At 40.6% G+C, this 15,616-nt stretch overlaps 1 protein-coding gene across 1 annotated transcript in view; it reads right to left on the bottom strand.

The window, feature by feature from the left end:
* The window catches only part of Mdn1 (midasin AAA ATPase 1), a 146,942-nt gene that overhangs the window by 99,502 nt on the left and 31,824 nt on the right, over nt 1-15,616 (bottom strand). Inside the window, exons 13-20 of the mRNA XM_042270948.2 lie at nt 14,316-14,428; nt 12,984-13,132; nt 11,842-11,902; nt 6,508-6,719; nt 5,175-5,278; nt 4,148-4,292; nt 3,509-3,605; nt 1,353-1,466 (exon numbers count right to left, since the gene is read on the bottom strand). Coding sequence (XP_042126882.1) covers nt 1,353-1,466; nt 3,509-3,605; nt 4,148-4,292; nt 5,175-5,278; nt 6,508-6,719; nt 11,842-11,902; nt 12,984-13,132; nt 14,316-14,428 — 995 coding nt within the window. The remainder of the gene's footprint in view (nt 1-1,352; nt 1,467-3,508; nt 3,606-4,147; nt 4,293-5,174; nt 5,279-6,507; nt 6,720-11,841; nt 11,903-12,983; nt 13,133-14,315; nt 14,429-15,616) is intronic.

Below are 15,616 nucleotides of genomic sequence, written 5' to 3'. Positions count from 1 at the left end.
GGTGGATATACAGGGATGCTGGGGCTGAAGCCTTGCTGATTGCCATGATCCCATCCGAGTCAGAGGGCCTGGACTAGGTCTCTGGCCCCACTGCAACCTGGAGCCCTGTTCATAGTTTGTGCTGACACCATAAACAATGTGGAAGCCTGTATCTACGCTCCCTCGGACGACAAAGAGCAATTAAGTTGTGTTGGTAGTGATACTGATGACTGCAGACACACAGTTGAGAAAGAGGGACATGGAAGACTTCTGTGACAACCCTACCTCCATCCTCTCTCTGCCCCCCTCTCCACCCAAAATAGTAACAGCTGAAACAGGAAGCCATCAAAGAACTCTGATAGGATGCTGAAGTGTCCTTCTCTACAACAAATGGCTTCCAGCAGGGATTTGGAAGGGGAAGGACTCAGTTCTATTTAAGGGGCAGGGCACTGAGAGTATGACCACACTCCAGTGAGTATATTGAACATACAAACTGAACTTTCTTTTTCTTTGCTGGGGGGAAGTCAGAAGGGTAGAGGGGTGGACAGGGAAGGATTGTGAAGCAAATGTGATAGGGGTCTATGATATGAAAACCCCAAAGAAACAATAAAAATATCATGTTGGAAAATAAAAAAGAAGAAACAAGTATAACAGCTAGGCGTGGTGGCACATACCTTTAATCCTAGCACTCAGGAGGCTGAGGACAGCCAGGGCTACAGAGCATCTGCTTAGCATGTACAAGGGCCTGGGTTTGCTATTCAGTACCACCAAAGGTTCGGGGAATGGAGTAGAGGAACCAGCTATAAATATTAAGTGAATAGATCATATTCTATTCCAACCCCTTTCCATATTATATTCCCTTCAGGAGGAAAGCGAATTTCTCAGAATGACAGGACAGTCTCTAGCTTCCTGAGTCAACACTATACCTCAGGCTGACTGCACAAAACACTATGCTTCTTTCCACATGGCCTCAATACATGAGAAAGAGACTCAAAGCACCAACCCACACCACAATTCAATTTACAGTAGCAAACTTACTTCTGGCGTTCATCTAGCTACTATGCAAATTTGAAATAGGAAAGAGACACAGAGAAAGATGAAAGACAAGCAATTTACTATTTAGGAATTTAAATACTAAGCTGTTAAAATAGAGAAGCAATCAAGAGAACAGCACCTGTTTATTTTCATAGGTGGTATAAGTAATTTCTTTAGAAAAACCTAAGGGAATTCATATTAAAGTTTCAATTTCAAAGCAAATCCTTCTACCAGTTTTCTCTACACAGAAGCAAATTATGAAAATGTGTGTGCCTGCATGGAATGGACTTTTTAATGCTTGGAAGAAATCATAAAAAGACAAGCAAAAGAGAACCTACTTTACAATTCCTTGCACGGTGCTCTTGCTCACACTCAGTCCTTTCAGATAATCCACAATAAGAATTTGTAAGTCTTCTTTACTCTCTAATTCTTCTACATAAAGTTCTGTGAACCTGTAAGAAAATTATTAATCATTAGTAAGAAATTAGAATGTCCCACATTCTCTAAGACAGTGTTTCTCAACCTGTGTGTCATGACCCCTTTTGGGGTTGAATGACCTTTTCACAGGGGTAGCCAAAGGCCATCAGAAAACACAGATATTTACATTACAATTCATAACAGTAGCAAAATTACAGTTATGAAGTAGCAACAAAAATAATTTTATGGTTGGGAGTCACCACAACATGAGGAACTGTATTAAAGGATCACAATGTTAGGAAGGTTGAGAACCACTGCTCTAGGGTATAGCCTGGTCCTTTGCAGTCAACCTCTAGGCTTCTACCAGGCCCCTCCCATGTCATATCCACCCAGCCAGACCCACCCCCACAGCACAGGATTGGACCAGGAAGCACACCTTATACACCAGCCTAGTCCCATGTCCACCTGACTTCACTCTTCTGAAGCCATTTGAGTGCTCTAGGCCCATTCTCTCTTCTGTCCATATCAGATACAGAACTAGTGAAAGGTTCACATGCCTAGATCTCATCAGAAAAACACTAACAATATGAGAGATTAGGACAGTAAGTATCTTATCTTCAAAACCTACCAGTCTTGTAGAGATGAGACCCAGGAGACAGAATTTAAAAGAACAATCATACACTTGATCAAAGAATTCAAAGAGTTTGAAGAAGAAAGAAAGAAAGCGCTCCATGAAGTAATGGAGAAAGAATGTAAGGAAAGGAAGTCCCAAGTGATGCCCACTAACACAGAAACATAAGGCTGACAGAAATGGTGAGCACAATAAGGGACTTGAGAATGAAATTCAATCAGGAGACAGAAACACCAAAGAACTGAAGAACTAATAGTCACCTAGAAAACTCAAAGAAAAGTCTGACAAGTACACTGAATCAAGCAGATGATCTATCACCAGGACCGGAAGATGAAGTAGCCAACCTGGAACCAAATAAGCAAAAAATATAAAACATTTTTAAGACCGCAGGAAAAGGAACACACAGGAAATGAGGAATACCATGAAAAACAACCTGGGAATTATAAGCAAAGATTAGGGAGACAATCACAATCAGTGACATAGCCCAGATTTTCAAGAAGACAATAGAAGAAAATGTACCTCAACTTAAGATACACCTATACAAATAGAAGCCGCACATAGAACACCAAATAGCCAAGACTAGAAAAGAAAATCCCCATGGCATATCATGTTTAAAACACTGAACAAATGTAACAAAGAAACAGCATTGAAAGCTACAAGAGCAAAAAAAAAAAAAAAAAAGAAAGTCAAGTTATTTATAGAGAAAAACCGATCAATTGATTTTGAAATGATTTTTCAATGGAAATTTGAAAGACAGAAGAGCCAGAAGCAATGCATTCCAAGTCCTAAAAGACTATGACAGCCAGTCTAGAGTAATATACCAAGCACAACTACCTACTGTGATTGGAGGAGAAAGAAAAACATTATACGATATAAATAGCCTAAAAAAACCTAACATCTGTCAGGCAGTGGTGGCGCATGCCTTTAATCCCAACACCCAGGAGGCTGAGACATGACCTCTGTGAGGTCAAGGCCAGCCTGGTCTACAGAGTGAGTTCTAATAGTCAGGGCTGTTAAGAGAGAAACCCCATCTCTAAAAACAAAAACCACCAAAACAAAACAAAACCCTTACAACATTCAAAAAACTAAACCCAAAGGAAATACACAAAGCAGTATTTCGGGCTGATGAGAGGAATGAGCATAGCAGACAGAGACTGAAAAGAAACATGAAGCTACTGTAAATACTAAAAACAAAACACCACTGAGAACACTCAGTATAATACTAACAGCCAATGAACTAGGTACACAGCCTAGAATCAACCCTCAGAAGCCACATAAGTAATAAACAATAATAGAGAAGGATTCTCCAATGCGATACAAGCCATAGACAAGAGAAGTTTCCTTATTTAAGGAAACCAAGATTCCTCTATCAGGAGACCAATGAATTTCAACCACCGTAAAGTTTGGTTATGTCAATACTACCAGTAAAGAAAACAAAATCCATACCTATTTCTAATTCCTGGTGGGAGATTTCTTTTGCCCACATCAGTAGCTGGATTCATGCATGCAAATAAACGAAAATCAGGGTGCCGAACCAGTGGCTCTGTTAAAGAGAAAATTAGAAAATTTCAACAACTTTCAGCTAACGAGAAAATTAGAAAATTTCAACAACTTTCAGCATTCAAAAGTTCTGCCACAGGACCCAGGGTCAATGCAGAGACCAGTTGGTGCTGGCTGTTCCACCACCCACATGATTTCTGAAGTAAGATCACTTCTCAGGCAGACAGAGAGCAGGGTAGGTACGCGCGCAAACACACACACACACACACACACACCCTCCCTCTCTCTCTGGTGTGTTTGTTTGTTTACTTCTAATTATTTTTTTTATTACCTAAGACCTATGTGTGTATTTATTTGGACAGCGTCTGCATATCTACAACTAAAATACCTTCACAAATTATATTATTCTTCTTCTTTGCATTCCCCAGAGCACTTAATAACAGCTCAATATACTTCCACAGGAACTTTTTACCTAAGTAATAAATCCCACTGGAGGACCAATGTAATATGTCTAGCCAAAAGAATCTCACTTTTAACTGACCAATACTTGGTGCCAAGTCAAACCCCAAGGGGATTAAATACTACCTGTGTCTCCTCGATCAAGTAAAACCAGAGAGCCAGAAGATCCTTCAAGTAAACCACTCAGACACTCCAGTGTTTCAGGAGCAGCCAGATTAATCTCATCCAGCAAGATCCACTCTCCTTTCTTTATAGCCTGAGCCAAGGTACCCTGGAAGATAATGTATTTCAAATAAAGGCACAGTGAGCAAAAGCAGTTACACAACTAAGGTTAAGAACAGGGGCAAGGGCATATTTTTCCCATGAATGGACCTATACTTTAAATGACAAAGGCAGGCAGTTGGTAGTGTCAGGCCAAGTAAACTCTGTAAATGTCCAAAATGGTCAACTATCTTTAAGCCTACAAAGTAGGATGACATAAACAAGAGTTATATGGGTGAACAAGTAAACATACAACAAATTCAGATGATGGAAAACATCCAATTAGATATTAAAAGCACCCAAGACAGGGGTGGCACCACATGCTTTTGATCCAAGATCTCTCTGAATTCCAGGCCAGCCAAGGCAACACAATGAGACACTGTCAAAATCATACAAACAAAAAAGCACCCCAAAAAATCATACCAAGACCCCTAAATTTCCAAATCAAGAATGTATACAGTTTATAATTCACAGCCTATCACAGAGTATATCAAAGACTATCAAAATGAATGTTTATTCAGCTCTATATCACTGATGCTTATTTTAATCAAGACGATACTTACCCAAAGCAAATAGGAGATGACCATGGTCTGGAACCAAAACTAGGCACTGATCAAACCCCACCATTTTCTCAAATGCAGACATTCACACAGACAACTAAGCTGGAGCTTGTACTCTGTCCCATCATACAAAGGTGAAGTAACAGAGTCCACTATCCTCAACTAAATATTCCCTGTGCTCATTAAAACCCTAAAGAGTGGGAAGAGCACTGTTTCACCTTGCACCGTCTAGTAACAGCAGGTACAACAAAGACAGTACAAATAATAACGCTTCACAGACTTCACTCTCCTTCAGACCAACATCTATCAACCCAGCTGATAAATAACAATACCTCCACAAATGCAAACAAAAGGGCATTTTCCGTCATTTTCATTTGCTGCTGGGCATGGTTGAGTCTGAGGCCAAATGCTTCCCATTTCTCCTTCAGAAGTAGCCCTAGGAAAGAATACAGACAAGATCTCCTTAAATTTTGAAGTGTTACGGTTTGAGTCTGAAATGTCCCCCAAAGGCACGTTTTTTTTTTCAATGTATGCTCCTTATCTAAAAGCACTCTTTAAAACTGAGATTTATATTTGTTATTTTTAAGTGTGTGTGTGTGTGTGTGTGTGCTTGCGCGCTCGCGTGTGTCAGTGTGGGTGCCCAGAGACCAGAAGTGTCAGAATCTCCTGCAGCTGGAGTTTCAGATGGCTGTGAGCCAGCAGACAGGGGTACTGAGAATCGAGGTCACGTCCTTTTCCAGAGCCATAAGACTCTTCACCACTGAGCCATCTCTTTTAGAAAGCCATGGAACCTTTAAACAGTGAGGGCTAGCTGGAAAGAAATAGGCCTCTTAACAACAACCCTTTAAAAACAAAACCCTGGCCCTGAGTTACAGCTGCTCTCTAGAGCTGGCAAGATGGCTCAGTGAAGAAAGGCTCTTGTCACCATGCCTGACAATCTGAGTTCCAACCAAGGAACCCATGTGGTGGGAAAAGAGAACCGACTTCCAGCTGCTCTCTGCTGTGAGGCTCACTCTGATGTGACCAACTATCACCTTATTCTCCTGTTGCCACAGATGGGACTGTCCTTGCTGCCTGCCACACCTCCTCATCCCAATGGACTGGAATTAATCTTAAATCACAAGCTAAAATAATCTTCCCTCCCTTAAAGTTGTCACATAATTTGACTAAGTAATACAAAAGTAAATAAATATGCTGTATACGGATAAAGTATGATTTTCAAACACAAAACCATAAAATTTGTGAAACACAAGAGTGTTAGACAAAGTGTAAGGGACAAAATCCAAACACTTAAAAATGCTAACCACTTGCCAGTCACCATTAGCTCACTGGTACATGTATTGTGTAATGCATTTCCCCTTAGAAGCAGTCAACGTTATTTCCATTCATAGGTGAGGAAGCAAAGTGAAGACCACTAAGCTCCCTAAAGCTTGCTTACCGCAGAAGCCAGCTCTTTCTCAGATCAAATGTCACGCTGATTACTAGGCAGTGCTGTACACCAGCAGCATCCGGCTAGCCTAACAGAACCATGTCTCCAAGTACGGCGCAGGAACACTTCAAAACTCTCGCCTGAAGACCCCCCAAGTCCCACTTCTCTCGTTTTCACCGAATTCTTCTTTCACACCTGCCAAAGGAGCCCCACTGTCAGGGCTTTCACATTCTTACCTGGCCGGCTCTCCCTTCCTTCCTTGGCAATAGCTGACTTTTGTACGTGTTGCATCAGTCTGAGGAGATCATGCCATCGTTTCTGCCTGTAGCACGTCTGAATGTGTCCCAAAAAGGTAAAATTTTGTTTTTTGGAAAACGTCTGGACAAAGAGTTCCTCAAATGCCTCTCGTAAAGGCAGCCAAATAAGCTTATGGTCTACTGGCTTGAACCTTTAAAAAAAGTAAAAGTGATTCACAAATTAATGAAGCAGAAACTAGGAAACACAATACAAACTAATCAAAATCAGAAATATGACTAACAACACTGAGAATCTCTTAAGTTTTCAGCTGTGATCTATTTTCAAGTATTTGACAATTTTATAATGATTAAATATTTTAGATTAAAAGTACTATGAAAAGTTTGAAATTCCTAACTGGACAACAAAAGATATGTTATTTATTTAGTAAAATAAAAAAAAAATCACATTTAAATGAACATGTATGGAACTTGGTGACAAACCATGGTTCAAGAAGTTTTTATGGGTGGCAGATGCAAGCCTTGGTGGCCCAGAGACAAGGGCTACTCTCAGCTTTGAGCAGAGAAACATGTTGCAGAGAATGGTGGATAAAAAAGGGAATATCAAACTTTTTTCACTAACACATTGCTAGGCATTCTCTTACTTCATTTATTCCGTAAGATGCATTGAGTATCTTTCATTTGCTAGGCTCTGAATCAGCACCACCCACAAGGTCTTGTCTTATGTAGCTTATAACTTAATCAGAGTGCTAACACAGAAAACATTGCTATAAACCGCCAGACAGTGGCTTAGGTACTATGGTTTATGCTAACACGAACTACGGCAAAGGAGTAAGCAAGAAGGGTACCGGCAATGTATACAGCAGTGATAGATGCTCTCCCGAAGAGGGGACATTTGAAAAAGGCTTAAATCAAACAAGGAAGAAAACTAAGCAGGAATCTGAGAGACAGAAGATGCCACTCCAGAATAGTGTATAATTAATACATGGCTGAACCTAGTACCTAAAAACCAGTTAAGTCAACACAGGTTTCAACTGATTGGAAAAGGAAAAGGAAACTGTGGCTGGATTTCACTCAGCTCCACCAACAACGAGAGTGAACATGTTTTGGAGAGGTGCCAGAGTTTGTTATGAATGGCCTTGCTGGCCAAAATACACTTTGTGATGTGTTCTAAATGTTCTGAGACGACAACAGAGAATTTGAGGAAGCCAGTGATAGAAACTGCTATGACTTAAGGCAGCAGTTCTCAACCTGTGGGTTGAGACAGTGGGGGTCACATATCAGATATTTACATTACGATTCAGAACAGTAACAAAATGACAGTTATGAAGTAGCAACGAAATAATCTTGTGGTTGGGGTCAGCATGACATAAGGAACTGTATTAAAGGGTCGCAGGACCACTGCCTGAAAGGGATGACTGTAACTGAAATGGAAAGACTGCAGTGAAGAGAAGCAAAGCAACAAGACCACAGCACAGGACCAGGTCAAAGACATAAACAACACATATGTCATCTAAAGAAAACTCCTATCGGCTCCCAGCTGGATCAGGCCCTCTGAATAGGTGAGACAGTTGATTGGCTTGATCAGTTTGGGAGGCATCTAGGCAGTGGGACCAAGTCCTGTGCTCATTGCATGAGTTGGCTGTCTGAAACCTGGAACTTATGCAGGGACACTTGGCTTAGTCTGGGAGGAAGGGACTGGACCTCCCTGGACTGAATCTACCAAGTTGATCACAGTCCTCGGGGGAGGACTTGTCCTGGAGGAGGTGGGAATGGAGGGTGGGCTGGGGGTAAGGGGAGGGTGTGGGAGGGGGGAGAATAGGGGAACCCATGGCTGATATGTAGAACTGAATGATATTGTAAAATAAAAAATATATATCAAAAAAAAAAAATAGGAAAAAAAAAAAAAAAAGAAAACTCCTATCTTACAGACACTGAGGACTGGACTAGACCCAACTAAGGCAGCACTATACTAACCAAGAGCACAGACCATCAAGACAAGGCTGGCTTTACATTCTGGATTAGCTACTACCTTGAACAAGTGACACCACCCTAGCCCTCACAGTTCTCTCAAGTGCACAGGGAAGAGTCTGTGCGCCAGAACTGTTAAGAACACAAAGGCAGATGGATCTCTGTGAGTTCGAGGCCAGCCTGATCTACAAAGCAAGTTCCAGGACATTTAGGGCTACACAGAGAAACCTTGTCTTAAAAAAATCAAAAAAGAATAAATAGCTATGTAGGATATACATATATTTGGGAATTCATCTTAAAATGGCTACAACAAAGGAATAGGACTCTCCACACTGATACATGAAAGAACAGAAAATATAAAACAGAAAACAGTCTGTGCTAAGATATGAAAATAAATGATGCAGGGTTGGCCTGAGTGAGTTCACACATTCATTCGTCCCTTTTCAATGTTATTTAAGAATGACCTGTGCATGGTAAGGAAGTTAAGGGTTGGTCATTTTTTTTTATCTTTAATTTTCTTCCGTCTTTTTTCTTCTCTTCAGTCTCAATTTCTCCCAAAGAGGAACTTCCCTGCTTTACCTACTGGGTTCTTCCCCTGATGTCTCTCAAGCCTCTTCCCAAGTCTTAGTGTCATGATCATGTGCTCTATATTTTACTACTTTATGCCACACACTTTCCTCCTGGGAGACTTCTTCTGTTCCAGCTACACCTCCTATCCTTCCACGCAGCTTTTAAGCTCTTTCATCCCCACCCTCATAGAATTTGATTTTCTTTTCTCACAAGTAATATAAAGAGTGTGTGTGTGTGTGTGTGTGTGTGTGTGTGTGTGTGTGTGTGTGTGTGTTGCCTACCAGAAGATCAATTTAAATAAAACAAAAATACGACAAAAATCTAGGGTGAGGTTACATACAGCTCTGCAGAGTGGAGTGCTTCTCTAACACCAAGAAAACCCAGAGTTTCATTTGTAACAATGGGGGTCAATGACATTTTCATTTAAAATTAACCAAAAAACAAAGGTCTAGATAGGGTATGGTGGCACAGGCCTGAAATCCCAGTATTTGGAAAGTAGAAGAAGGAGAATACCGAGTTTAAGGCCAGCCCAGGGCCAGCCCGGGCTACATAGTGAAACCTTCTCCAAACAACAACCAAGAACCAACCAAACAAAAGAATCAGAGCAACTAAGAGCTGGGAAACACAAACTGCACTCCAAGAGTAAAGAAAAGAATATTTAAGATAAAAGAAAAAAGAAACAAAGAAAAAAATCTCAGATTTGGGAAGGAAGGTATGGGAAGTTAGACAGTGTGGTTATGAGAGGAGTTAGAAGGTTATTATGTTCAAAACACACTGTATAAAATTCTTACAGAATTAAAAAGATTGTTTAAAAGGGGGGAAAAAAAACCCCAAAGAGCACTGGGGTAATAAATACAAAGACTGACCATCAGAAGGTAATCTCAGTATAAATAACCTGAAATGCTTTAAAGCTCTTCATTTTAAAGTACCTTTACATATAATAAATTTCCTTTACAAAGACAGATTTGTAAACCACTCAGGCCTATAGAAACCTTACATATTTAATACAGTATTTGTTATATTTAAATGTATTCAACCTGGCTATAAAAAATGAAACTAATTATACATTCTAGGAATAGGATATTATCATCTCTTTTCTGTTAAAGATTTATTTATTTATTATGTGAACAGTGTTCTGCCTGCATATATCCCTGCATGCTAGAAGAGGGCACCAGATCTCATTGTAGATGGTTGTGAGCCACCATGTAGGTTGTTGGAAATTGAACTCAGGACCTCTGGAAGAACAGCCAGTACCCTTAACCTCTGAGCCATCTCTCCGGCCTAGGATATTACCATATCTCGTTGACTACTACTGAATTTTGTTTCTCATTTCTGTATTTGTTTTCAAAATTACTTTTGGCCTTCTCATTTTATACACAATGATTCTTAAATAAGGTAGTCACATAAATTAAAAGACCCGATTACAGAAAATAAGGCATGTTTCCACTTACACAAAAATGTAACGTTTTCCTTTGTTAACAGGGTAGTGCGTTAAACACGGGGAAAAAAAGGTATCTTCTATTTACCAAGTCGGAACCAGACAAAAACTGTAGTTTAAGATGCACTGGTTCAAATTCTTCACTGCCATCAGGGTACAGTCAGACTTCTATATGCTCGATATATTGGTGTACTTACCTTTTATATGCAAGGCACGAGAGGGTTAAACCCTCAGAACAATAGGAAAAAAGACAGAACAAAACCATCCTCCTTACAATGGCTGGCATAATACTACCAATTCTTAGACGAGAAGGACTCAGGCCACATTCAATGATGCAAGACTAATGTCATTTGTGTTAAGAATACTCATAAACTGCAAACTGCTGAAGACACATTTAAATAAAAACATATTTAGACATATTTAGATAAAAGTAGATAGTATTATAGACATGCCTGGTTAAAAAGCAGACCTGCAAAAACATTTATGAGGACCAGGGATTAAGACTCTAAAACTGCCTCCTTGGATCAACACAAGCATTGGGTGACATATACCTTTTGCTTTTTTTAAACTTTCTCCATTAACAGCATTAACTTTGAGCCAAGCCTGGTAGCACAGGCCTTTAATCTTAGCAGGGGCTGGAGTTCAAAGCCAGTCTGGTCTACATAGTGAGTTCTAGGCTAGCCAAGACTACAGAGAGACCCTGTCCCCCAAAACAAAAGAACAATAAATAACTTAAGTATTTATTTAATAATTGAAACATTCCATTGAACACAAGGACTTCAAGTGTCATTTAATTTAAGAGGGGCTAATGAGATGGCTCAGTGGGTAAAGGTACTTGCTGCCTAACGTGCTGATTTCAGCATTCAGAGGGTGCGAGAGAAAATGAACTCAGGTAAATTGCCTTCCTGCTGTGGCAGATATGCACCTCCAAGCACACACAAATAAAATTAACCTAATACTATGCAATGCCACTTGTTTTCTGCCTTCCACATGTGTACGATGACACACATGCGCCCTCAAGCTCATACACCAACAAACTAGTCCAATGCTATGTTGAACACCAGCATGGTGGCACATGTCTTTTGTACATTTAGTCTAGAGAAGCAGAGGCAGGCCGATGAGTTAGAGGCCATCTTAGCCTATATGGTTAGTTCCAGGCCAGCCAGGACTATACATTGACACCCTGTCTTAAAAACCAACTATATTATGATGGGGGGAGGGCCCAGGTCTTTGCATAACCTCCAAGCAAGACAGACTTGACTTTTGTAGGAAAACAGTATTCTCAACTCTAGCAGTAAACACAATGTAGTATTTCATAGTTTTTGAACCACACTGACCCTCCAAGCAAGTCTGCGGTGTCGCTTTGTTGATTCATATTGACAACTCTCAAATGGTGACCTTTAAAAAACAAAGGAAAAGAATTACTTCAGACATTTAAAGGCGCCAGATCGTGATAGTGCATGCCTTCAATCCTAGGCAGACCTCTGTGAGTTCCAGGCCAGCCTGGTCTACAAAGTGAGCTCCACACCAGTCGTGGCTACACATGGACAAGTTCTTTCAAAAACAGGGGAAAAAAAAAAGCTTAATGCAAAATCACAATGCATTCCTTAAGAAGGCAGAGTAAGTTTTCACAAACGCATTTTCTTTGACCTTCTCAATTAATTACAGAAATCTTAGAATTCAATATCTAAAAATTGTAACCAACAAAAAGATCCTCCAACTGGTCCAACTGGATGATGGTGGCACACATCTTTAATCCCAGAACTCTGGAGGCAGAGGCAGATGACTCTCTGTTGAATTTGAGGCCAGCCTGGTCAACATAGTGAGTTCCAGGACAGCCAGAGCTACATAGTGAGACCCTCTCTTGAAAACACAAAAAATAAAAAGCAAACAAACAAACAAAAATATCCTTCAATAAATTGATGCCTATCAATATCCAGAGTGTAAAATGCTACTTGGCCATTAAAAGGAGCAAGACATTTTAAAAGCCTTTCTAATAAACTAAATTAAGCACAAACATAAGCATGTCTTGCGACCTACCTGTAATGTTATGCAAGAAGGCAGAGGCAGAAGGACCACCAGGCTCATAAGCAGGTCAATCTGGGCTATACCACAAGAAAAGAAAAGCAGTATGTGTGGCATACATACATCTGAGTATAATTTGACTTATTTTGAAACAATATATACATATATGCATGCCTGTGCTTGTGCGTATATAGACAATAAAATAATTAAGATAAAGCCAATCTGTTAATAGTGGTTATTTCCAAGAAAACCACTTGTAAGTAGAGTAAGTCCACTTTAAACTTTAATATCCTTAGATTTACTATTTAAAAGAAAAAACATAAAACCAGGCATGGTGACGCATGCATACAATCCAAGCACACAGGCAGCTAAGGCAAGAAGAGCCCAAGTCTGAGGCCAGTCCTACAAATTAGGGTCTATTCCCCCCTCATGGCCCCCCAAGCCTCTCAGGTACCTGTGGCACGAGCCAAGTGCTGGACAGCAGACGTTTTACCAGTTCCGGTCTCTCCCACTAACAATACAGGCTCCCCTTGACTGACACACACTGCAAGCTGCTCAAGGAGAACAGAGGATGGGCGAGTAGCAGCAAAAGTGTACTTCTTCCTAGGAAAAGGAAAGGTTGATTGACAAGCTAGCCGGGCCAGGCATGTCGACGCAGCAGAATGATAACGAGTCTCAGGGCAGCCAGGCAATCTAAAAATATCCTACTTCACACATAATAACCAGGAATGTAGCTCAGTGTACAGTGCTTGCCTAGCTTGTGCACTTGCCAGCAGTGAAATAGAGGAAACAAAAGGGGAAAACAAACATGCGGGTCAAGCTTTTCTTAGTGTTGGATATAAAAACCAACCCAATGGAAAGTGAGGAAACATCCCGAGTAATTGTCTTCATATTGTACCCCATTCTTAGAACATACAAACTACAGATTTACTCTGCTCTGCAAACACTAAACCTTCGTTCAGCTGGTCCGGGTCACATATAACGAGGTAACAGCTGTGGTTAAGATGCTAGGTTCTGGACACCCAACCCTAAGACATAACCTGCATTGCACATTCTTGAACAAGTCACTGTCTACATTAGCCTCAATTCCTTACCTACACAGGGGCTGGAGAATGGCTCAGGGGTAAAGCTATTTACTGCCCATGATGAAAGCCTGACAACCAGAGTTTGATCCCTTGAAACCACAAAGTGGTGGAAGGAAAAGAGAAGACTCCCCAAAGTGGTCCTGTGATCTTTACATTGCATGCCATAGCACACAAAACCACAGACACATCATACAGACATACAACAAAATAAATGTATCTTGGAAGTATTCAAATAATACTACGTAATTATAACGTGTTAAAACTCTCTTCCCCCGAAGCTGAGTCTAAACAGAATCTGTGACTATGACTTGAGATAGAACAAGGGGGATTTAGTTAAACTAAGGTCATTACATTGTGGTAGGCCTTTACTTCAATGGCTAGTGTGACTGACTACAACTCAAATAGCACAATGTCAAAATCACATTTCTAATACCCATTATTTAGAATTTTATATGATACTAGCCATCAAGGAATTTACACACCAGTACAGCCTGATGTCCACTTGAGCTTTATTTCACTAAATAAACCGTAGTAAATCAGATCAAGGATCCCTATTAGTTCCAAGCTCCTAGTGGCTATTAAAATACAGTTCCCAGAACCTATTTTGGAAATGATTATTCCTCAACATGCATCTAACTGGAGGACTGTGGCTCAGGCATGCTTTGTTCAGACACAATATGCAGGCTTGTGAACTCACTTACTTCTGTATGTGAACAGCTTCACTCTGTTTCCGCAAAAGCCGCACTCGACCTACTTGAACATCTAACTCATTAATAACAATTTCCGGTTTATAAAGTTTACAGAAAAATTCAGCCTGTGGGAGAGAAAGATTTCAACTAAGTTAAAAACCTTCCTGCTTTTAAAACATTTCCTTAGCCAAAGTACCTTAAATGTACCCTTCTCATCAGCCCTCCACCATGAAAGCAGTGTCTACTTCCAAGAAACCCAAGTTAGCGTTATGTCAAGGGTTTCTTTTACATTCCAAGTTTTTTAAATGCTTATTTAAAGCCTGACCACACATCCAAGAAGTGGTACCAAAGACAGTTAGTGTTAATTGCCAACCTGACGGCATTTAGCATTACCCAGAAGACAAAGTCTCTGGCCATGCCTGTGAAGAGAAGGATTGTCCTGCTTATGTTAATTGAAGTGAGAAGATCCATCTTGACTCTGGGCAGGACTATTCTCTGGGTAGGTGCCGGGACTGCATAAATGAAGGCAAGCTGAACATCAATTACAGCACTCTTTGCTGGTTCTTGACTGCAGATGTACTCTGACCAGCTCTCCCAAGCTCCTGTCTCTGTCATTTTCCTGCCCTGAAGGGGCTCTCACCGGGCACTGTGACCAAAATAAACCCTTTCTCTCTGAAGTTGCTTTGTCAGGGGACTGAATCTTAGCAACAGGGAAAGAACTATAACGGAACCTTTCACTCACCCAAATAAGCCTTAGGCCTCTGCCTAGATAAAGTGAACACACTGACATTTACCAAGAGCTATAGAAAAAACCCACTCCTAACAAAACGTACATTGCTTTTCACTATGCTCTTGTCAGCTTTACATTTCTAACGCACAGTAAGAATCCAAGGTCTGTCTGAGAGAACGAAAAGCTGCAGCAGAGGCTCCTGAAAGTCTACAGAAAAGCCATTCATCTCTTACCTTATCACTTAAAGAACCCAGAATAAAGCTCAGGTTTGGGCCAAGAATAAATTAGGCGAAATGCTTAAGTGAACCCCTGCCTGCACCAATCAGTAGAGGAAACATTGATCCTTCTAACCCAATCATGGTGGTTTCATGCCCCTTGCTATGATGAACGCACTTACCAGTTAAGTTCTTTTCAGGAGGGTACTCCACATTCTGAGGCTAAACCACCCCTACAACTGCAAAAGCTCAACAAACCTCTTTACTATTATAACCACAGACATGAGGTTTCAAGAACGCCTTGATTAACGCAGACATTTCTGCAGGCTTCAACAATACCAGTATCACTGCTCAAAGGCTTATCCCTT

The sequence above is a fragment of the Peromyscus maniculatus genome, chromosome 2 (assembly GCF_049852395.1).
Source record: "Peromyscus maniculatus bairdii isolate BWxNUB_F1_BW_parent chromosome 2, HU_Pman_BW_mat_3.1, whole genome shotgun sequence".
NCBI classification, from domain to species: Eukaryota; Metazoa; Chordata; class Mammalia; order Rodentia; family Cricetidae; genus Peromyscus; species Peromyscus maniculatus.
Note: the sequence above shows the minus strand (reverse complement) of the source record. Positions and strands in the feature narration are given on the sequence as shown.